The following is a 25970-nucleotide window of genomic DNA, read 5'->3' as shown; positions in this document are numbered from 1 at the left end:
ACAATTTATCGACGTGTTAAAAGAAAAAAAATACAGAGATAAACGTATAGCTTGACCGTCGCTAATAGCAGGGCAATCATATCCGCCGATTGTCAGTCAGCGGAAGTAACGTTTTATTTCATACAATTGAATATTGTGCTCCGCAGTTGAGAAATTACGTAAAATCAAAGACAACGGCACTGTCAGACATGAAGAAAGAGAGGAAATAGAGGGGAAAAAAAAATAGAAGTTTAAAAATACTCTTATAACAAATCACTTCTTCTCGTCATTGCCACTTTTTTCGCGATGAACTCATTACATCGGCTCTCATCCGGTTAGTATTTATTATCGCAAGTCTGGTATTTCATGTAGCTTCTTATTTAATTGTACCGTGAATCAATTTAAAGTGGATTATACAATATCATTAATGATTAATATTATCAATAAAGTGAGTTTAACGTTTCTAAGATGACGTATTCTATAAAAGATTGCATTCTATTTTTCTCTTAGGGAATATTTTTATCTGAAACATTTCTCCTTAAACCGTTCCATTCTTTATCTATTAAGGAATCCGGATGTGTTCTCCTTATCTTGGATGCCGAATTAATACCCGTTTCTTCATCGGTCCCACCCGGAGTCGAAGGAAGAGGAAAAGAGCTGCGCTTACGGTCGCGTCATTGCAGCGGAATTTCGGCTGTAAGTATTCGTAACGGAACAACTGGCTCCTTAACAGCGCCCGTGTGCTGTGCGAAAAAAAAGGGCAAGATAAACGTTCGTAACGTTTTATCAAGCCTCGATCATCGGACCCGGATCTCCGTACCTTTCCGCGACTTGCTACTTCTTTTCGCAAACAAGAAACTCGCTTGGGTTCACGCTCGAGAGTTCTTCACCCTCGTCGCATGTTCATCCATCATTCTGTATACTTTCGTGACTCACTGATGACCATCTTCTCGCTCGATCTCGTCAGTCCCTCTGACGATCTTTCGGAAGTCTTAATTCGATACACGCCTCGCCTCCTGTCTTCAAGAGCGCCTCGTAATTCGTGTTACGTAAACGTATGTATATTATTTCGAGTAGCCGACATTAATATTTATCGGTAGGTTTATTAAATATTTCGATTTAAATACGAGACGCCTAGTGGATCAGAAAAATATTTACACGCTCTATCTTGTTTGAAATAACTTTAGGAAGGATATTTCTACGAATTATTTCCGTATTCAAAATATGTTATTTTTATTTGTATTAATATACCGAATAAGATACATATATTACACAAAACATGTAACTGTAAAAAATTATGCCTGGAAGGAATATCCCGATAGAATATCTCGATACGTTTTTTACTCGTTGTATCATCTTGAATTATTCAACGATTAAATTAGAAAAAATTACGGCGATGGATATTAATTATTAATACGATACGCTGTATCGTATCGTATTAATGACTTATTATATTAACTTGGGTATTTACATAAAAAGAAATAAATACATACCGCAATAATTCATTCTTTCCTGGCGATTATAAATATCGATAGCCACAGTATATTTGTATAATTTAATTATAAATTCAATCATACAATCGCCCGATTTAATCTCTAAATTTCTCATTCAATAATACAAAGCACCGTAAATTTGAAGTGTCGTATTCTTATATTTGCATTTCTTTAATCTTCACGAATCCATAATTATCTAGATTGACATCTGTCCTATATCGATTCTAAGTTGGAGAATTAATTAACGTTCACGCTTACTATTTTCCAGGAAGTACGCGACGCCTGATAACGATCCTGTCACATCTAATGATCGATTTCGTTCAATTGCGACGGACAAGCGATGAAAGATCAAGTTCAAGATCAACGATGTTGCGCGAGCGTCGTCATTAAGAGGACGAGAGAAATATCTTCACGGTGAGTGACTCCTGAGCCAAGGACTTCGACCTACAGCCTACAGCTGACTTTTGCGGTCCACGCGACGCGCGACGATTTACATCCGGCGGTCTCCCATCCGATTGAATCTCCCCTTCCATTTTTAAATGTCTATTTAATGACTGACAATCACGTTCCAGATTAAGACGACGCCTACGGTCCATCGTCTGTTTTGTGCAAATTATTTTGTAACACTTCCAGTAGATTTTTAACATTTGACGTGGACTATGTCGATGTGGAATTAGGAATCGTAAATTAAAAATTCTGCTAGCCTAGATTCCGCTCTATCGGCATCTTCAAAATTTAATTCGCTAGATTTTAAAAGACCTTATATGTTGAAAAGAATCATCTTTTTCCAAGAAATCGTAGGACGCCTTACACATATATTGTGTGCCGGCATCAGAAGTGGTCGAACTCGACGGTTAACTGTGTTTCGACCGTAAAATCCGCGCCCACGTGACCGAAATCGGATTCGGGAATTATATGAATTTCCTTATTGCCATTGGCGTACACGCTTTATGTGAACCCTGCGGCTGCATTCGTGCGCAAGATACACGTAAACAGCACGTTGCCAAATAATATATGCTTAGAAATGTTGAAAGTACAGATTTTAATTCTCGAAAATATTCAATTCTATAAGAAATACGATTATTATTTTTATAAAAATATAACTTATTTAGAAAAAATTATTTGGTTTACGTAGGTTTTTGTTTAAAGATGTAAATATTACAGTTAAATGTGGTTCAGTAATATGGATCATTAAACTATTCTTGGAATAATAATTTAATTCTCTTTAAAATCTTGTTATTTTCCTTCATAATATTGCAAGATTTTTTTATACCTTTGATTGTAATCGCCGAGATAATAATAGAAAATAAATATAATATAATGATGATAATAATAATGAATATAATATAGCATTACAAGCGGATAATGCTTGACAGTTCTTCGAAAAAAGAATCCTGAAGCAACGCTTCTTATTCTTATTTTTATGGGAATCCCCAAAAGCAGGCCATACCTCCCAACTAATTTGCACACCGCTATGCATTTGTTTATTGACGAGTCAGCACGGGTATCATGCCGATGTACCGTTAAAAGATTCTCCCATCGGGCCACCGAGTAATATCATCGTGAAGAAAATTTACACGACAAAAACGTTAAAAAATGCATTATAGACACGAATAAATACATTGTCGTCTGAAAAGCAACGGTAATTCCGCGCGTTATCCGAGAATTCAATGTGCGCATCCGCATATTTCTGTTTTTCAATCAAGTTTCTTTCATCGTTCTTCATCACTTCGTGATAAGGAGTTAATAAATTTCGGAAAATGCCTGATTTCTCGTAATGCCGTTTCAAAGGTTCGAATTTAGATTGTATCTCTCTTCGCGTGATTGCACTATAAATTCTTATTAGATTAAAGCTGATTATTTAGATTTTATAAAAGAGTCTAAATTGATCAAGAACTTCAACGATCTAAAATAAAATACCATAAATCTAAAATAGTTTGTGTGTACAATGTTGATATTTTCGAAATCTCGAATTAAATACAATATGTTAAGCGTACTTCCGTTCTTAACACCTCGTCCTCATTTTGTTTATCGCTGCGAAGCCTTCAGCTTCTTTTATCGTTGAGATAATTTGAAAAATTCTACAAGGAAGAATTACGCAAGTAAAAATTTATGGTGCGATATCGTAGCATTCGGAAAATTATGCGCACGTAAATTTGTGAAGTGATAGAGCTTTGCGATATTGTCAACTTTTATATCTTATGGTAATGTCATGTGTAGGTTAAAAGATTTTCTATGAGAGAGGAAGAGAAAACGGTGTGTTAAAGTGTAATAAATGCGCGAATTTGTTTTCATCATATTTTTATGCAAGCATTGGCAATGGAAATTAATTTACGGAAGAAAAGATTGTTTCTAAAACGAAACAAAAAACTGTTGCACGCAACATGTACAAAAAGAAATCATAAATAAGTAATATAGTTGTTTGTATCTATTGTAATAACGATATTAAATCGTATTTCTCGCTCTCTTACAGGAATTAAAAAAAAGAACTGCGAAAGAAAAGAAACTGTGGTTAATGTAACGGGTTACGATGAGTTATATTCACAAGATCAAGGACATCTTCGTTCGGTTTGAGCATCAATCTTCATTAAATTTTCAGATACTCGCGGTGTCTGCTTTTTTAAAATAAACCTAAAATTGTTTTACCAAAATGCGAGATTGTGAGACATTTTCTGCGCGTTTAGATCATTTAGAAGAAACGATGTTATGCTTTGGTTTATGATGAGGCAAATCCACGGAGGTAATTATTACGGAAATAAACGTATAGCATGGCTCGGAGCGATAATCATTCAGTTGAATGATGAGATAAATCCATCTATTAATCATACCGTTCATTAAACCTCGTGTAATCGGTCTATAAATGTCATACAAAGCACAGTATCATGATATTAACTATTCTCGAGCTCGAGCTTTTATTACAAATAGCTTTATAAAGAATGACTATTACACGTTTTACATAGACAATTAAAATACAATTTCCCTAATCGTTGTTTTATTCATTGAAAGTCACGACGGTACTCACGGTTACGATTGTTTGCGCTCGTCGCCACCAATATAAATCGTCGTGGTACCATTACAATACCCGAAAATGATAATGTCTCTCCTTTAAATTCTTTTGTAAAGGTGCCGTTACACTTTGTCCGTTAAATAATCCCAAAGGGAACGTCCGGTCGAAATACCTGCGTCATTGAGTAGGTTTGGCGGTAACAGAAGTAAAACAAGGACGCTCGTATATTATCTCACATTCTCGCTCGACGTATGCTTGCAATAAAAGATATAATTACATGCATAAAAAAAGCAGACACGCGAGTATTTGAAAATTTAATGAAGATTGATGCTTAAACCGAACGAAGATGTCCTTGATCTCGTGAATATTAACTCGTAACCCGTTACATTAATTACGTATATCGCAATGATGCTATTTATTGTTAATATTAATTGCTACGAAAAAGTTGTGATGTTCGACAAATTTTATGCCTGTCGCCGTGTCATCTATATTTAAGAGATCGATGAAAAAGAAGGAGAACTTCGGAAAGTTCCGAAAAGAATATATGCAAAACCAATTCGATCCGTGAAATACCAACGTATCGCTGTCAACAGCCAATGATGGTTTTGGTCACGAAATCCAGTCCTTTTCTGGGTCAAGGATGAGCGTGTCTTTAATATCGCCGTGCACCTGCGTACGAACTGGATTTGACAAGGTGACATCAATCTGATGACATAAATGTGAATCGACATTCCCGGAAATATCTTTGACCGTAAAGACATATTACTGTAAAAACGTCCTACTCGAATCTGAAAATATTTATTACAAAAATATCCTTTTTAAATGAAATATCATATTACGGTCGCTGTTAGTTAAACTTTAAAATGTACTTCTTTTATTTTTTATTTGTGTATTTATTTATTTATGTTTTTGTAGTTTTCAAAGTCCATCCAAAAATTTATAGCTAACAGCGTCAGTGATGTTACATCATGATGTTAAATATATATATAGGAGCCATTTTTATTTGTGAATTCCGATTATTCAGCTAACGGAGTCAATCTTTTCTTAATAAAAGTCGAGGAAGGAATGTCGATATAATTATAATTGGATTTAATTATAATTGGATTTTATAGATTGTGTCCAAGTCTAGGTAACGGTTACTCATTTGTTACTTATTTTCACTAGTCTTACCTTCCGCAGCTTATTCTAACATATCGCTATAATACGTACGACAAAGATAAACAAGATTTCCGATTGGCTGTAAATGTCGAGAGTTTCCTAGAAAACAATTCGGATTATCAGAAAAAAAATTGTACCCATAGATCTTCTTGAAGCAACGGCCGCAAGATAAGTGCGATGAACAGAATTTTATAGACCGTTAATGATAGTCGACATGAGGCTGTGATTCAGTCCCGTCCTTGGATCCGATGGGATCGAACGAAGGAGCCGGGCACCGAACAAAGGATGCGGGAAGCGGCACGAAGATGATTCCGAGGAGGCGCAGAAAACCCGCGAGCAAGAACAATACGAGGAGAGAAGTGACCTTGCATGATTATCGGTTTCAGCTGCGATCGTTCGTAGGGTGGGAGGAAAAGAAAACCGCGCAAGGGCAAAGTGACTGGGAACGAAGTCGAAAAGCGCAGGATTTTGAAGGATGGAATTCCATCGAGATCGACACTTCGCAGTAACAATAGCTGAGCTTTATCGAAACCGTCGGACAGTTACGAGCGCTATAGGCGTGGATTTATGCCGACATGCGAGCGATACTCTGACAATTTTTAGATTGGAATTAAGGATAGAGAACTGCGTTCGCCGATTCCGTTGGACTGTCAGGGGAAAAAATGTCGGGAATGCTGAATGAATCTTTCAAGCAGGACGCTCCGCTGTGCGCGGAATAAATGAACGGAGCAGCGTCATCCTCTGGAATCGATCAGTGACACCTTTACGGTTGATTCCGCGACCGCTAGAACCAACCGCGCTCGCCGGTTTGCCTTGTGTGGGTAGATAGATAGATTTTTTTTTCTTTTCGCAAGATCCGTTAGAAGTACGAGACTTTCTTATCTAAATTTTTCAACGGTACTTAGGTGGCAAAACGTTTCTTCCTTACTCGTTACAATGGCATTCGCCGCAGTGCAGTATAGAGGAATTTAAATAAATAAAATGCAGAACAAATGTGCTATATTTAAGGCGATATTTTTAAGTGCTTTACAGTATAATATTAAAGGATTTCGAAAAAATTACTTCGATGGTTGTGTGTATAAAAATGTCATGGTTTATTTCTTCTTTGTGCTCTGAAATGACCCCATGATATTAGTAGAAGTTAGGACAGAGTGTCTGCGGTATGACGTGCAAATTTAAAAACGTTTGCATAAATATCATAAAGTATTATTATTTATAACATTGTAGCATATGTCAAAGCGTAAAAATACAGTTCGTTATTAGTGTAATGGATTAAACCTATGAAAGCATTTGTAATGCCCGATGATACGTAACAATATTATTTTAAAAACAAAATTAGCGTGAAAATTCAGAAAACGATACGCTGCAAAGCCACGCTTTATACATTTTATTAAGATTCCTAAAAATGACGTTATTGATTGTTCAACATTTTTATTTTTTCTTTAAATCTTTGCAATTATCTTGTCAAGATACTTCTCGACTGGTTGGTTCTTTGCTCTTTCCCTTCGATCGATCTACTAAATTATCTATTGCATTTTTTATCTGGAGCAGGCCTCTCGTTGCACAGCTACTCACACATACACATACATGAAGGCGTTATACCTGCTGGTTCTTTTGCCGATATCGCGCGGACCCCCGAAATGGCCCTTTTTCGCTCCCGGCCCCCCTTTAAATTGATCTCCTCTCGAAGATGATCGATATCGTGTTAAATAGCGGTAAACCAGTCACAGGCGTGATAGGCGACACTTTAAACGGGATGAGTTATATTATTACCACCGTGTATACCCACGGTGTGGTCCTCCCGAAAATACCGATTAGCGGTCCGTTGTCCACAAAATATTGTAGCGCCCGATTCCACGTTATCATTTGCATATCGAGTCACTGAGGTGGCGAATTTAGAGTACCTCGTAAAAATATATTTGCAGCTGTATTTATGGTTTAAAAATTTTATTTATTAACTCCCTTTTTTTAATCGCGGATCTCATATTTCCGATTTTCATCTCTTATATAATTATTCGGTCCTCTCCCTATCGCACAATCTATAAACGCCCGAACTACTAACTCAACAGATCGAATCTACAAAGAATAAAAGAGATACACGCGCTCAATGTATAATTATTTGACAAGTGATAGATTTTTCTAATGAGAGCTTCGGGCCTTCGGGAGATTAGAGAGATGCGTCTTCTCGGCCCCCCTCCGCCGCGCGGCAGTAAATAATCATCGCCCTAATGAATTCGTGCGGTCCGTAACTACCGGCCGGTCCGGTCGATCCGGGGGGAGAGTTACGGACCCCGCGCGTCTCCCTTCGTTTTTTCGCGGTACCAAGAAACACTTTTCGTATCGCCGTGCATCAGTAATGCGGTTACGCTTGCGCACGGGCGCGCGGTATATGTTGAACAACGTGTCGCTGTGCCCCGTAAAAACCGACTCGGAGAATCAACATCCGAAATTCTCGGTGCTCCTTTTTGTGCCGGACAAAACCGGCGCGGCGGCGACGGCGGTCACGGCGGTTTTCTCAACACCGACGTTAATTACCCTCGCGTTGCGCGCACGGCGTACGTGCGGGGGAACCTGAATTACGGGGTCCCTGAACGCAAAAACCCGCGCGACGGTGGGGTACGCGCGCATTGCGCGCGCGGAAGGGCGGCGGCGGCGGCGGGGGGAGGGGGGAGGGGGCAGAGAAAAGTGCGCGAAGGGACGCGAAGGAGGCGCGCCGGTTATTTATAAGCCGCTAAGGTACCCGGTGTACCCGAAGCCTTCCAACCGCTCGGCTACGCTCCTCTTCTTGCTTTCTTCTCCTCCTCTTCTTTTTTTTTCTTCCTCGTCCGTGACATCGACGTTCGGCGAAAAAAACCGCGAGAGAAACGGAGCGATCTTTATGACGCTTCGTCGTTGCGTGTGTGACGACGTATCCTCTCGTCTTCTTTTTTTTTTTTTTTCACTTTTTTGCCGATTTTGTAAGAAGCAAACCTGCTGTCGCTACGTTGTCATTCAAGGCGTTCGATAAGGATGATGATTAAAGGGATAGAAAATAATCCCATGATCTTACATCTTAATTTATTATCACGGTGTGAAATTAGACTCAATTTGTGTCATTTTTAACTATATCTATAGGTTTTACTCATTATGTCGTTAATTTAACTAGAACAATTTTAATTTAACTAAACCAATGGAGTTAGAATAATACTGTTTTGCGTTAAAATAATACATTTTGACACACATGGTAGTTAAAAATAACAAAATGTTTAACTCAAGATATTGGTTTAAATTTCATCCTTTAATATTTAACAGTGTAAATTTAATAAAATGCTTTGCTCCACTATTTATCGCTTTCACCAGAAAATGTTTTTTCCATGAATTTTTAGCTTTATGATCAAATGTATTTTTTTTTCAGTCTTTGCGGAGTTTCTTTGCACAGTACGAAAATAAATAATAATCTGCGAGCTTAACTCGACGAGGATGCGCGAGTTGGGCGAATTAAATTTTCAAAATAAAGAACTGTATTAAAAGAACAACTCGTCGACTATATATATTCAATTGCGAATGTGTATGCGTGTGTACGTGTGCTTAATAACTGTACATCATATAGAAATATATAAGACAAGCACGCGAAAATACTTGGAATATTAAAGGTGGCTTGAGATCTCCGTAACTCATAAATCATCGGCCTCTACCCGTGCCTATGTGTTCGCATGTCGACAGGATAGTCCATCTTTTAAATACATATGCGTGTCTGAGCTAAACCCTTTTGGTCTTCTTAATGACGCGAGCGTCATTGTATACTTAAATCACTACCTTCGAGATATAATGATTACATAGTCGTCGACGCAGCGTAAACGATGATTAAACATTGACAAATTGTCGAATCAACACGTTATCAGCAATTACAAGCATGCAAATTAAGTTCGTTCAAGAAAAGCTGTAAACACTGAGCTTTATAATGCAGATTTTGCTCGTCAATTTTTTTTAACTCTTTTAAAAAGTTAATAATAATCGCAAAGCATCCAATATCCTCAACTTTTCTTGAACGAACTTCATTTGCAATAAAGTGTTGATTCGATAATCTATCAATACTTGCTTTTTTAAGTTTGAGTAAAGCAAGTAAATTGTTTAAATTCAAGTTTTTAACTAAATAAAGATGGATTTTCCTGAAATCGAGAAATTGCGAACGCGGAAAGGAAAGTAATATGAATGAATGGTGGCGAGGAGTCACCGTTGCGTGCAAACGTTCGTGTTAGCCGTCGTTATTACGTTAAACAAAATAAAAATCCTGGAGACAGGTGAATCGCGCGTCTGTCTTTATGAACGAATAATTCATGGGTCAGGCCGGTACTTCCGTGCTTTATTCCGCGGCTCGTTAATTCAGAGTCCTTCCTCCGTAGAATGGATCGTTTCTTTCTTCGGGGATCTGCAACGACACGGGGATCATGCACGTCCCGGCGAAGGACCCACGACTCCGGGATTTTTCCTCGGAACGTTTATGGCGAGCGTACCTTGAAGTACGATCCATTGTACTCCCTTTCTGTGCATACGTTTAGTTCGTGTGTGTACAAGGGCAGTTTGCCCCTTAATGTAAGTTTCAGAAGGTGGCAGAGCATGTTTTTGAAAAGTGACGCACAGCGAGATCCAAATGTTGCATAAAATACATGGTAGAATAAATATATAATTAAGTGGAATATTTTATGAGAAATATTATATGTATAAAAAACGAGCGTTTCATGCAGGATGTTTCGTAGTGTTTTACAAGGCCAGCTCGGGAAAAATATTCAATTAAATCCTGCGAACAAACAGTTTCAGTAATTTTAAGTATGACGGAAATGTTTAAGCTTCAAAACAGTTCGAACGGTACTAATATATGGATTTTTAATATCTATTAAAAATTGACTGTTCAAATATAATAAAGTTTTAATACAAAAAGAAATTTGAAGGAAAATATAATTTATTGTAATAATAAGCTCTCATTTGTTTTCACAGTATATCGCTTCAACTCTATTTCACTATTTTATTTAAATTTACTGAGAGAGTCAAATAACTTAAGATGTTGAAAAATTATAATTGTTTAAGATATCAAAGAATCTAAATATTAACGCAAATTGTGGGAACAAACTAGCGCGACTTAAAAACTGGTTAGCCGGTATCTATAACAAGAAGAAGAATATTAAAAGATTTATCTGCATTTACTTTAAATGGAGATGATAAGGGAAATCGATTATCCGGACCGCGGGGACGAGGCTGGAGGCTCTGCGGAAGCTGCGGCAACCGGAAAGTTCAATGCTTCTCGTTGCCGCTGCTAGTTGTCCTCGAGAATCTTTGTACGGCGTAGATAGAAAATAAATGAGCGAGCGTCGTCCCACGTTCCCACGGGATTCCTCGTTACTTGGGACTTCGCATATAGGTACGGCATGCGAAGAACAATCGTTGATGATCGCTGATAATCGCGACCTCGGGTCCGTCACGGGGTCCGAACATTTTCGTCTTTATCGTATCTTTTTTTTTTTCACACTCTCGTCCGCGTCCCATGTTTTCATAGTCGATTCTTATAATTTTTGCAGCATCCTGTCGCGCGAAGTTCGTCGAACCGCGCCGGAGCAGTGACCGTCATCGACGTCATCTGTAATTTAAGTTGAAACGATTGACCTTGATAGAAAAAAAAAAATCATACCACGATAGCCCAATCATAGCCCATAAATAGTAATGTCGGTCTCTTATTATTCGAGGCGCTCTTCGTAAATCCTCCTGGTAAACACTGGATTGGAAGGAGCCGCAAAATATGCTGCTTTTCTTCTTCATTTATTCGTCGTTCCTCAGATAAAGAATGTGGAACAAGATCGTTATTGGAGCATCGGTCTCACTTGTTGACAACTTCAGTATTCGTACGAATTAACATAATGTTTCATTTAATATTCTGATTCTGAATTTTATCAAAGCAACAATGAATGTACCTTTAAGCAATATTTTATGTAATGAAATAAATATTTTCGTTTAAAAATTAAATTTATTTGACGATAAATTTTGTCAGATTTACAAACTTGTATCTCCGTACATATTCCATTTAGTTTTGGGTTCACCGTTTTATTTTCTGTTATATTTATATTAGGTATCTGTAACACGTACGAAGACGTTTTTTAATAATGGTTGATTGGGTAATTAGGTGAATGCTTCAATAATTTCATTGATCCTCTCTTTTCATTCATTGCGTGACTCGCGGCTACTCGGATAACTTATTTAAAAAAAATCTTTCTATCAGATTCATTACCGCTGATATAAATAGCGGGGAAACCTGGGGGAACCTGTTCCACGGGCCGATCCGGCAGGGAAAACCGTATCGGCGCCGCGACGTGGCGCGAAAAAACGCACGCGCGCGCGCGGGTTGGCACAGAAGATGCACCCGGCGCGCGATCAAGGCCGAGAAACAGAAGGATCGCGAATCGCGACGGTCTACATAACTCGATCCTGGATGCTGCAACGCATTGGCTTTACTTTCCCGTCGACGCGCCCGCGTCTACGACTCGCTTTCGTATCCGTTTTTCACGAGATCGGCATGCCGCGACAACGACGACGGCGGTTCCCCCCTTCGCGTGAGCCTTGGGGTGCGTTCAACTCGACTTCTATCAGTATCGGATGTCTTCGCGCACGAATTAATGAAACCTGCTCCGCAGTTTACTCCTTAAACGATAGCTACCCTGCGTAAGACACAAAAATACCACTGCCGACTGTCCTCGAGAATCGAGAAATGCTGTTAGGCTCGGCTTGCTCCACAAAAAGTACACTTTTGTATGGAATAACGTTGACATGTATTAATTGCAAAGGGGACACGCGATGAAGACATTCTTCACGTTTTTCTTTTAAATCATGTAAAAAACTGAAAACGAGAAAAGCATAGTCACGTATTCTTCACTCACGAGTCGAGGGACATTTTTTTGCTATAAAAGGAGATAATTGAGAAATCGCGAATCGTTATATTTCGTTTCTCACGCGAGAGTTCTTACGCACGAGGCGCTTAACGCTTGCTAATTCTATGCGGCGGTAACTAGCTCGAATGCGAGAAATGCGATTCAACGGACGCACGCGAGACGCGGTGTCGCATTCCCCGGTGAAGAGGCGCGAATTCCTGGACGGCATCGGCGGCTCCCCGGTGTAATGTGTAACATCGAGCGTGTAACGATCGGGACACGGTTTGTGCCCCCTTCCACCACCTGCACGCGGCCGCTATGCCTTCCTCGCACTGTGCACGTACACACACACGCGTGCCCGGTGTGCTCCACGCACACCGGGGCAGGCCAATTGGAGAGCCAAGTCTTGGCCAAGTCTTTATAAGTAGGAGCCATCCGCGTCCTCAGGACTTACTCCCTCTCGGGAACGTGCCACGATCAGCAACCGATTTTCAGAATAGTTACTGAAAAGTTTGCGACTCACGCTGCGACGCGAGTTCCCGAGGACCACGAGGGATCCACGGGGGGCCCCCCAGGAAACGGAAGAGTTCGCGAGATGACGAAAGACTGACAGACGACGGAATTTCTTTGCCGAATGCATCGAAATGTGAGTCCACGTTATTGTCTTTTTCATGTTTGCGAAAGTGAACGGAAATCCGTGCGCTTTCGGCGCACGTCCTTCGCGTTTTTCTTTTAAATTGTAAACATTTAAAATGTGAAAAGCGTAGACGCGTACTTTTTGGAAAATTTGCGCAAGTTGGAGACGTAGCTCGTTAGCGAAAAGTGATTAAATCGATTAATCTTTAGGGAGTTGCACATGTGCGGAAGAGATACTGCGGTACCGGCGAATTAACAAACAGCCTCGTGTTTAAATGAGAGAAAATGAATTCCGTTTTAACTGAACGTTTTCGAGATCATCAAGAGTGATCAACGCAGATATAATTTATTATCCGCAGTTCTGAATCTTCGTAGAAATATCGTCGGGCATTTCTTCGCTTCCTTGGGAAATAGATTGGCGGATTTTTAACGAAGGGAGGGAAGTGATTAGCATAAATTTCGGTGTCCGAGGCGTTACTGGCCCGAAAATTTAAGCAGCCTCATAAATACACCGCGATTATAATGCATCAGATAACGGAGCTCGGTTCCCCAAGGCCCCGCGTCGGAGTCGATAATTGATAATCAAACGACGCGTGAAGTTGCCCAAATGTTTGTAATTCTTTTTTTAAATCCCGAGATAATGCGCGTAATTATCGTGTTTGGCATTACTAATCTACATGCTTTATGGACATCTCAGTTTTATTCTCGTAAAACGTGAAATCCTCTTAACGCTTTTCATTCAGTTGTTGAAATCAAATGCTCAATCGAGTATTACACGTTATCAGGTACAACAAAAATTGTCAGAGGTACATTCATAGTTTATTACGATGTGTACCTCATTACCGGTTTTATACGTGACGTAAATTAATATTTTATTTTCGATCCTTATCTATGTAGTCATTTTTATTAAACTATTAACTTATAACGATCACTCGCTACTTTACGTCTTGGACGATGTGATTGCGTTTATTGTAATAATAAATAGGAAGAGCAAATAACAATTTAAATATAAATCCCCCTCCTTCTAATAATTTCCATCGTAAAATTATATTTATCGTCTAATAATGCACGTGAAGAATTAAAACACGAATATTTCATACTAAGGCTCTTACACTGTTAAATATTAAAGGATGAAATTTAAACTAAGATATTTGTTATTTTTAACTACCATGTGAAATTTATTATTTTGACACAAAACAGTATTATTTTAACTCCATTGATTTAGTTAAATTAACATGGTTTTAATTAAATTAACATATCGAGCAGTAGTGACTTATAGAAATGGTTAAAAATGATTCAAATTGTGAGTATAATTTTTAATTTGACACTATGAATCTAACAATGTACAACTCTTATTTTGTACAGTCACATCTTAATGCTGTAAAATATAGATGAACGGAAAAAGAACGTGAAGTGAACGACCTATTACAAAAGCGACGGTCGATATAATCAATAAAACAATAAACACGTTTAATGTTATTATATGCGCGCTAATTATGCTTTCCCAATATTTTATTATGGAACATGCAACGCACGCGTTTACATATTTTTGCGTATTACATTTTCTTAGTGTTGCGAATTTATTCATTTTACATTTCAGTACGATTTTAAAAAGTTTCAATGGTAGTGTAAAACATCTAATTATAGTTTCTCGCTTAAGCGCGCATGTTCTGACATCTGTATGTAAATTAATCAAAAGAAACCTTTTTGTTCAGCGACACCTTCCACATATTGTTCATTCTGAATAAGTTCGCGAGCGTATTCAGATGCAAACGACAAAGTGGCGCACATAAATAAGACGAGCGCAATTTGTTGCGCCTGCACCTGTTCCTTAACCGCGAAATATCGTAAGCAGTCTAAAATTATAAAAATAATATCAAGAATATGACTATTGACATTTAGTGATGTAATTGAAATCGGAGCGAAGATCAATGTCGCGCGTGTAATCGTTATATGATAGTCGACGCTGGTCGTCACGTAACTGTTTCACCCGGTCACAAGCGGGTCTTACAATGCTCGTGACATGCCCACAATGTAAACGACCGCTGCCGAAATATTCCCCTTCCCGTTCGATCGCGAATTCGCGTCACGGCCGAAACGGCTGCTGTATTTGGCTCGACATTCCGCGCTTCGTACGCCCAGATCGGCTCGGAGAGCCTCGCGGCCGATCAAATCCGTCGTTCGATCTTGGCATTGAAGCCGATCGGCCGAGAGGTAAACAGGCCCGCTCGCAGGCGCATAATGCATTATGTACAGCCGTGCAGTATTTCGTAATCTATAGACGGCAGCAGCCTTAACCGATACCGGTCTCAAAATTGATTTTCGGTCTGATGCCGCCATAAAGAAACGCCGCACGTGCATCGTGCGGATCCTGACAGTCCTGACACATTACCTAACTATCGCTGCGCAAATTGAAAATTGCGCATAAAGCACAATAAATTTTTGCTATGAGATATTAAGCGATGATCAGAATAAATGCGAAAGGAACAACTATTAGATATCTTTAGAAAGTTTCAATATAAGATTTGTTACAAACACCAAATATGTTGTATATGTATATATGAGGTAACAAACGACTCATACAAGTATGAGGCTTTCCGTTTCTTTTAATGATAAAAAAGCTTACTACATTACGTCGACTGATATACACCTTTCACAATCAAGTTCCGGAATTATAAAAGTAAATAATTAATTAACAATTACTTCAATATTTAATGCAATGTAAAAATAGTTCTTATATTAGTTATAAATTGTCATAAGAAATCCAATATCAAGAAAGAATCTCATGTAAATCCTATAAAAAACAATCTTTACTAAAGAAAACATATATAATCACAAATATATTTTATTCGTTACATGACACGAGGAATGTTTCCATCATTAATTTTAATGTGCAATGCTTCCGGAAAGTTTAGCCTTGAGCAACCATTCTGAACTGAAGTGGAAGATAAAAAGTTGCCGGTTAAGGGAAAATCCGAAATGGACTCGCGACAATTACATGTTTAAATCACATTCCCTGTATAGAAACAGATATTCGATAAAATATCTTTTTCCTCACCGCATTATCATCCATGCTGATTTATATTCAATTTGTATTCAATACGAATCATAATGATATTAATCCACGAAATTCTTTAAGTCGTGAAAAAAAAAATAAACCAATACCTTGTTAAATAACATTTTGTTCTTTTTAACTACCATGTGTATCAAAATTTATTATTTTAACATAAAACACTATTATTTTAACTCCATTGGTTGAACCAAATTAACATTGTTTTAATTAAATTAACGACATATTGAGTAGGAGTAGTGGCGATCTGTAGGAATGATTCAAATTGAAAATGACTAAAATTAGGTATAACTTGACAGTACGAATTTAACAGTGTATCTACATGCACAGCATGTCGTGTTAAAAAAATTACTGTTTAAAGAAATATAAATTTTACGCTGTGCTCATTACATCGACAGCTCATTGTGGTCATTAATTGTGTCAAACAAGGTTCTTACTGCGAGCACGCCGATTCCATTGATTCACCGCGGCTTCGTAATTATGCTCTATTTATACCTACACTTATGCCTTCACACCTGCAGCTTTCTCATTTTCCTAGAGATATATACGGCGTGTATATACCGAGAAAGCCTTGAACCTTAGCGAGGCTGGTGTCAGTGACGGATTTACGCACGACGAATGATAGATCTGCGGGATACCTACATGTGATTATAGTAGCAAATGAAGGGAACATTGAAAAAAAGGCGCAGAGAGACGTGTAAGGAGGATGGGAGAGAAGCCGAGGGGGTCGAGAAAAGATTCGCGCGTGCAATTTACAGGCGCCCCTTTAATTGCGACGCGTCGCTACAAGGGACGTTGTGGATGACGTTGCTAACTACGAAGAAATCTTTAATCTCACTGACGGATGTCATGGGAATTTTTGTAACGTCATACGTCATTAATTCAGCGTCGGGTTTATATTGCACTTTGTACTCGCGACGAAAACCGCGATGAAAACTTCTCACTTTGGAAGAAGAGCATTTCCATATGTAATACCAATTATGAGTTATAATTGACTTATATACACACGTCTAAAGATTTATATTAATTTTCTTAATATATATAATGCAACTTAAAAATATTTTATATTTTTATAAAGATCGCATTATATAACTACCATTTAAACAAATATAAATTAAATTCGAATTAATTACGAATTTAATTAATTACAAATTTTTTAATTTTAATTCCATTCCAAGCAAAGACTCTCAGATAAAAAATCATTCAAGAGTGAAATCTTTCTGCTGTACGTATACGTTCACGTGTTGAGTTATACACAATAGGTACTCCATAAAGTATATGGTAATAATACAAGGTAATAATTAGTATGCCACAATAAACAATGCAGTTATCGCTAACTATTTTGAGAGGAATTCACCTTATTAAGATTTCATCGAACAATGCAAGGTTGCATGAATAATAAACTGAAAGGCTGAATAATAAAACATCCCGACATGAAGAACAACTCACATCATTTTTCATAACAATACGTATTTAATGTAACTGACATAAACGGGAATGAATCCTAACTAAGTGACGAGGAAAAGTAGGTTTTCAAAGTCTTTAATTAATTATAATCATTTACATATTTGAACTCTATTACTATTGTTTTATACAAGTGTTTAAATATTGAGAGCACGTTTCCCCACGCGTAAAAGGTATATTTCTTGTAATATTCTAATTATATATCTTCTAGTAATTACAAATTATCTCGGACATCTCGGATTCTGTATGACTTCTCGCGTCATTCCCACGCCACTGTACACTGTACACCAGTATCATACATCCTCGGCAGGGAGGGCAAAAGTGGAATTGGCGGGAGAAGAAACGACCTTGCTACTTTCAACGGCAAGGTTGCACTTACGCTGTACGCATGCTATCATAACAGCTCAGGTTCACTGTACTCGCATCATCGCCATCGTCCGCAGACTGAGATGTTACTATTTTTCTTGGTCACGGTGTAACAGGTTTTCTACCTCGATTAACTTTTGATTCTATCCGAACGCGCGCCGCAAGGTGCAATCTGGATTGTCTCGAAAATTTTCCAAAGCAAGCCATGCAATGTTTGCTAATGCAATTTATTAACAATTTCGGAGCTGATCTCTCGTTACAAACATTTGCTGATTTGCAATGTTATCGGTATGTTTCTCGGACACCGCCTGTATTCTGAATAATAAAAAATAATAATCGCACGCGTCACTTATCCTTCATTATCCATAAAAAATGATTGCGATGAATCAAATCGATCGTCGACCGCGCAAAGGACATAAAGGCTCAAGGATCGGGAAATATACGCTTATACATTTTCTGCTAATTTTCTACTATTACGGCGTTATCAGCAATGTTTGGCGACAAGGCTAACTATGAGGATTACTATTTCTTAAAACACGCGTTCCACGCGATTAACAAGCGTCACCGTGTCAAGGATTCCAATAATCGTGTTTAATTCGAGGCCGGTCTTCGTTTCGCACGTATGGAGCTTACTCGAAGTGAAGAAATTATGAGAAAATTATCTTTGAAATGAAATGAAGAAAGTATTCATATATAATATAATTCAAAGCTATAACTCTAAAACTAAAAGTAATTATATTTTGGACCTTATTAAATTTCGAATTTATAATTAATTCGCGACGATGTTTTGCCATTTACAATTTTTTAAGGGTATTTATGCAAATCGATGATGAGCTATATGTACTGATTAAAAAAAGAGCATTCTTGTAATGCAAAAGAAACCGATAAAGTACATAATTATATGTTTTCGTCGTTCTATAAAAAGCCTTGATACCGCGGCTTGCAATCGTGTCATCAATCTTTCCAGTAAATGATAATCAAGTAATGATTTATTACCTTTAACGGGGTGATCTCGTCAAAACTGGTTGGCGTGATTCTTAATAATGATACCGAGCGCGCGATGCTCAACCACAATTAGATTATCGGCGCGTTCGACCAGTACCCAGACCAGTAAATTCTTTGTCCTTCGTCATTTTTGTAATCAGTAAAAACCGTTAAATCTTCAATCTCGTAAAAGAGGAAGAAGAAGAAGAAGAAGAAGAAGGTGCATAATAACTGTCGATAATTACAAGGTTAATGCGGCCCGTGCACATTATGTAAGTTTTTTCCGAAGTCCTTCCGAAGGCTGCGATAAAGACGTTCTCTCGATAAAAAAATATGCGCGCGATATTCCCATTCTGCGTTTCTTTGTTCACGTTACCGGTACAAATCGTAATGGATTTTGAACCACAAAAAGAATCAAAACGAAAAAATACGAGCCTAAAAGTGCGGACTTTAACGGTTTCTAATTGAAGGAAAATCAATTTACTTTTTATATCGTTGACTAAGAAAAGAACCTTAGTCAAAATTGATTTCAACTGAGCGTTTGAAGTGTAAGAAATTCGATTAATAACTATTAAAGAGAGTGAGTAATTGTATTATCGCACTGCAGTGCTTACATTTGTGCATTTAGACTCGTGTTGTCTCAATTTGATTTCTCATATCTACAAGGAGCCAATTATTATCTACTCAACTGACTTTATTTATTTATTCTGTCGGATTTTAAGATCTTCTTCCGAACGAATGTGCACGAAGCGTAGTAATAATATGCGTGTTTGGATACGGTCGGTAAAGCCTCTTATGAATGATCAAAGATACAGAAATGAATCAAAGGCTTAGCGCGAATATCTTCTACTTATCTACATGTCTTAGAGATACACATTAAATATACTATTTATAATAATAATCCGTATATTAATAAACCCTTAACGACGTATGTTTCGTGGAGACAGCGTTATCGCCAATTTCCACCATTTCAAGACGCTGGCAATCGCGGGAAGCGCGACATCGAGGTTTGATTTACATTTAGATCGAGTTAGCGCTTTGACGGTTAGTCAAAGTCATATCAGCATAGTGCTAATACAAGTATGCAATTATGACGCGAAGGCTAATGAAGTGGAAGACCAATTACGTCGTTTAATCTGGATTACTTGACGTGATTAAAACTAGCATTTTGCCACGACGTGTCCTCGCAACGTAATACACGTGCAATAATTCAATAAACAGTTTTACGTGTTTGCACGTTTGAGATTATGGAAGACTGGACGTATAAACGATGTTCTCTCGACACCGCGCCGCATTTGACAGAAAGCGAGAGAGAAAGAAAGAGAGAGGACAGAGAGACAGAGAGAGAAGGAAGCCGGTTAATTCAGCGACGTCGATTCTCGCCAGCCGAGATATCCATCGACGGAGGGCGAGTTAATTGCACGACAAACCGCGAGATACGCCGGGCACGTTGTCCTTGGAATGCGTCCGAGGTTGCGAGTTCGTTTAGGTTTCATTCCCCGAAGTGGCAGCAACAGCAGGAGCAGGAGCAGCAGCGGCGGCAACAGCAGCATCAGCAACAGATGGTAGACCTATCTGAATCGGTTTATAAATAAGTCATGTTACCTCCTTAACAGCCCGTCATTACTCGCGTGCACCTTCGTACCATTCCGGCATATATATCCGCAGCTTAGGGTATCCGTTTACACTTTGATAGTAAACGATATTAACGGCCCGAACGGCCCCCTCATTATGCTTTATGCGCGCAGCGGTGCGCCGCGCCGCGGCAACAAAACGTCTGCGATACCTATTTCACGATGCAACGTGGTATATCTTGCGCAACGTAAATTGCCCGTAAGGGAGGTAAATAAGGGCTGGACATAAGTCACAGCGACAAATGACAGAAATAAGCTAAAATACGTGTCATCAAAGATCAAAGGCCGGGCGCGTAATTGTTCATGTTACGAGAAGCAATTTCTCGTGGAGGAAGAACAATGTAACCCGAGCCTCGAAGTTATAATTGGGAAATAAAAAAAGAATGTGCTTTCGATTAAGCTAAGCTTTGCTTGCTTTCTCTGAAATGTGCGTTTAATATGTACCAGAGTAAATGTTATATAAAATTAAGCGCGATTAAGCTCCATTAATGTTTCCTTGCCCGATCTATTATTTATTTTGCATCAGCCAGCACCGATGTTCGGCATGCGAAATTAGATTGCATGCTCTTTCGCATAATCGTAAACGCGCCTGTGATCGTAAGCAACGACCACGTGGAATAATCTTGATTAGCATTCAGGTAACGATCAACGTGTAAACGGAGCCTACAACATCGCGCCGTGAAATGTTTCATTCAACGCTGCGGAAATTTCTCCGGGCATACCGTTTTATAATGTGGGTTATTCGCACGAATACAATATTTAAATATCAGCTGCGTCAATTGTTGTAAAAACTCAATAATTCGAGTATATCTTACTCCAATGATGATCAAAGAAAATTTTATCTTCATCTTCATATTACATTTCTTCCTATATTTTTAATCTTTATATTAAAAAACAAATATTCGCAAAAATCAAGCGATAAAACTTCGATTATAATTCTTTCTATATTTTTAATCTTTAGATCTTCATATTACAGAAAAAAAACAATATTCGCAAAAATCGAACGATGCAATTTAGGCACGCTGTTAAACGATTCTATAAAGTTTGATATGTTAACAAGCAGATCGCTTGTCTGTGCGAAAAGAATTTTGCAACGCACGATTGGCATTGGCAATGAATTCGCAATCTGAACGTGCCATTGAAACTTACCGTCACGATTAAGTAATGACATAGGCTTCTTAACTCCAAGAAGGAAGACGCAGTCGGATGTTACGTCATTGTTCGCGCAATATTCTTTTCACTGGACGGGAAGGAAAGATCACGAAACGAGATTGGAACGGGTCTATTCATTTCAAGTTCTCTCAACGCAGTTAGTTCCTTCCTCCCTTCCTTTCTCTCTCTTTATTTTTCTCTTTTTACTTCTTACACGCGCGAGAACGCGTCTCCTTCTCGAAGATTTTCTTCTTTCGACGGTGTATACATACGTGATCTATTGACAAGTCATGTACGTTGCAATTCGTTACGAGTTTACACAGCGTTGCTTCTACCGTTGCTGCTGTTCACGCGTTGATACATGGAATACGTCGCGAGCAACGGCACGAGAACGTGAAACTCGCACCGGCATGCTAAAAGAAATCTGTGGTAGCACGGTTTCCGAACTCTTTTAAAGCAAAAGCATTGTACTTATATATTATGGCGTTGATTTTTATTCATATTTAAATAATATTTTGAAATGGATTGTAGAAACATGATGTTGGGGTATCGAATATCTAAACGTTTAAATTTTTTAATTACCCCTTGTATAAAAAATATTACTGTACATCTTCTCAGTTAACGTAGTAAAACTCTTTTACTCTCGTTTAAATATTAGTGGTAATTAATGTGCTCGACAAAAAGTTTAGAATTGACGGCAAACTATATCTATACATATCGTCGCCTATGGCGATATATGCTACGAGCATTTATATTTCCGGTTGCACAGATCTCACAATCAGTTTCTCCACTGAGCCATTGCTCGTAGTCTCCATCTCGATAAACACCGGCGTACCGCACACAATCAAGAGCGCTATAGAGGTAGTTGCGAAAGATAAGATGCACGCGATGACGTTCTTTGATGTAGGTGTTAACGTGCGTTAAGGTGCTCTTTCGTTATCGGATGAATCGTTAAGCAGAAGACGATAGCCGTTCTTCGAAATGGCATCAGGGTCAACAGCCAAGATAGTCAACATGCACGCCTAGACATACTCATCGTTCGACAATTCGACTACAGCGAAAATCAAATATAACTTTGAACCAAAACACGACAAAAATAAACGCCATTTATTTTAAGAAATTATTTTTCCATATAATAATGATTGGTAATTTTACTATGTTGCAGATAAAGTTGAATACAAAAGATGTGGAAAGTTCGATCGATTTTGAGCGTCTTTGCGACGCTAATCGTAACAAGATTGACAGAAGCTGGTGAGAACTACTTAATTTTTATCTTTATTTTAATCTTTATTTATTTCAGTTTAATTCAGTTTAAAAAATTAATAGAAGATATGTTTCTTAACAAACAAAAATCATCGATTAATCATCCGTTTCGTTTTGACATCAAATTTAGAATAATCAATATTGAATGGTTGAGAGAGTTGATTAATATTCAGATCCATAATATATATATTTTTAAGTATTACATTTAATTTACTAAAATATGTAAGGTGAATATTAGTCGTTCTTTCCCAGCAGAGGCTACGATGTAAAAAATCATTAATCAATCCGTCAATCAATTTATTTTATAACACGAGAATGAATATTTCTTTTCGCGGCATGACGATTACAAAATTGAAAACAACGAGACCATTATTCTGATCTATACAGATATAATTATCTGTAAAATGAGTGCTACGGACAATAAAATAGTTACTTTATAATCTGCTTTATTTAACATGTTGTGTTGTTGTTTATTGTTTTGAAAATTGAGTTTATTTAAAATATGCTGTCTGAACAAATAAAACAATAAAAAAAAGAAAATATTGTGTATTTTACGAAATATTTTTCATTTAGTCAGCTGAAGATTAAATTGATTTTGAGTGCTAATTAACCATATTAAATTGCAGATTATTACGGGTATAACCAAAACCAATACAGACAGAGCAATGCTCCTTTTAAATGTAGAGAAGAGGGTTATCATCAAGATCCTCGTGACTGCAGAACTTACTATAGATGTGTAGATTGGGGCAACGGCAGCCCGCTAACGACCTTCAAGTTCGAATGCGGAGTAGGCACGGTGTTCTCCAAAGATAAGGGAGACATTTGCACGTATCCAGAAGATAGCGGTCGGTCTGAATGTGGCAGTTCCGAGAATGAGCTCGATTCGAACGTGCAAGATCTTCCTTCCCCCATATGGACAACAACGGGCAGAACAACGATACAGTCGCGACCGACCATAATACAATCTCCAATAACTACTGGACTATCTACAGCCACGACTGAAGCTGCTACAACAATCAAAAAACCAGACATAACAATACAGCCACCGTTACCGAGTCGACCAACTATGGATCAACCGGAGAATAATGATATTAATTGTCAAAATGGAAATCAGTGTACGCAAGAAGGATTTTTAGCCGATACTTGTGACTGCAAAAAATTCTACAGATGCGTAAACGAAGGTTACGGAAACTTTAGGAAGTACGATTTTAAGTGTGGCGAAGGAACTGTTTGGGACCCAGAGATTCAAGCGTGTAATCACGCTTGGGCTGTTACAAGGAAGAACTGCAGGCAGAACTTAGAAAGTGGAGACAGTGATAATAGCGGACAATGGAATGGAGATAATAGTGGGCAATGGAATGGTGACACTGGTAGTCCAGGTCAACCGGGAGATCCAAGTGGCCAACCAGGACAACCTGGAGATCCAAATGGTCAACCAGGTCAACCGGGAGATCCAAGTGGCCAACCCGGCCAACCTGGAGATCCAAATGGTCAACCAGGTCAACCGGGAGATCCAAATGGCCAACCAGGACAACCAGGTTCTCCGGGATATCCAGGAACACCAGGTTCTCCGGGCACTCCAGGTTCACCAGGCAGGCCGGGCTCTCCGGGATATCCGGGAACGCCAGGTTCTCAAGGCACTCCAGGTTCGCCGGGCAGTCCAGGAACACCAGGTTCTCCCGGCACTCCAGGTTCATCAGGTAGTCCAGGCTCTCCGGGATATCCAGGGACACCAGGTTCTCCCGGCACACCAGGTTCTCCGGGCACTCCAGGTTCACCAGGCAGGCCGGGCTCTCCGGGATATCCGGGAACGCCAGGTTCTCAAGGCACTCCAGGTTCGCCGGGCAGTCCAGGAACACCAGGTTTTCCGGGCACTCCAGGTTTACCAGGCAGCCCAGGCTCTTCGGGATATCCGGGGACACCAGGTTCTCCCGGCACTCCAGGCTCACCAGGCAGGCCAGGCTCTCCGGGATATCCGGGGACACCAGGTTCTCCGGGCACTCCAGGTTCGCCGGGTAGTCCAGGCTCTCCGGGATATCCAGGAACACCAGGTTCTCCGGGCAGGCCAGGCTCTCCGGAATATCCGGGAACACCAGGTTCTCAAGGCACTCCAGGTTCGCCGGGTAGTCCAGGAACACCAGGTTCTCCCGGCACTCCGGGTTCACCAGGCAGGCCAGGCTCTCCGGGATATCCGGGGACACCAGATTCTCAAGGCACTCCAGGTTCGCCGGGTAGTCCAGGAACACCAGGTTCTTCCGGCACTCCGGGTTCACCAGGCAGGCCAGGCTCTCCGGGATATCCGGGAACACCAGGTTCTCCGGGCACTCCAGGTTCGCCAGGTAGTCCAGGCTCTCCGGGATATCCAGGAACACCAGGTTCTCCGGGCACGCCAGGCTCTCCGGGATATCCGGGAACACCAGGTTCTCCGGGCACTCCAGGTTCGCCAGGTAGTCCAGGCTCTCCGGGATATCCAGGAACACCAGGTTCTCCGGGCACTCCAGGTTCGCCAGGCAGGCCAGGCTCTCCGGGATATCCGGGGACACCTGATTCTCAAGGCACTCCAGGTTCACCAGGTAGTCCAGGCTCTCCGGGATATCCAGGAACATCAGGATCTCCGGGCACTCCAGGTTCGCCAGGTAGTCCAGGCTCTCCGGAATATCCAGGAACACCAGGTTCTCCGGGCACTGCAGGTTCGCCGGGTAGTCCAGGCTCTCCGGGATATCCAGGAACACCAGGTTCTCCGGGCACTCCAGGTTCGCCGGGTAGTCCAGGCTCTCCGGGATATCCAGGAACACCAGGTTCTCCGAGCACTCCAGGTTCGCCGGGTAGTCCAGGCTCTCCAGAATATCCAGGTATTCTAGGTTCTCCAAG

At 39.5% G+C, this 25970-nt stretch overlaps 1 protein-coding gene across 2 annotated transcripts in view; it reads left to right on the top strand.

Annotated features, from left to right (window-relative positions):
* LOC139776041 (uncharacterized) overlaps nt 1–25970 on the top strand; it is a 35510-nt gene that overhangs the window by 5526 nt on the left and 4014 nt on the right. Inside the window, exons 2-5 of one of the 2 annotated variants that reach the window (XM_071712461.1) lie at nt 547–675; nt 1741–1886; nt 23002–23087; nt 23726–25951. In XM_071712461.1, coding sequence (XP_071568562.1) covers nt 23021–23087; nt 23726–25951 — 2293 coding nt within the window. In that variant the 5' untranslated portion in view covers nt 547–675; nt 1741–1886; nt 23002–23020. Of the gene's footprint in view, nt 1–546; nt 676–1740; nt 1887–13010; nt 13177–23001; nt 23088–23725; nt 25952–25970 lie in introns of those variants that run through there. The other variant, XM_071712462.1, reaches the window with a different exon arrangement.

This window comes from Temnothorax nylanderi, unplaced genomic scaffold (genome assembly GCF_030848795.1).
Source record: "Temnothorax nylanderi isolate EJ_2023f unplaced genomic scaffold, tnyl_v1.0 TNYL_tig0110_pilon, whole genome shotgun sequence".
NCBI classification, from domain to species: domain Eukaryota; kingdom Metazoa; phylum Arthropoda; class Insecta; order Hymenoptera; family Formicidae; genus Temnothorax; species Temnothorax nylanderi.
The sequence above is the reverse complement of the archived record's forward strand: the minus strand, read 5'-3'. Positions and strand labels throughout refer to the sequence as shown.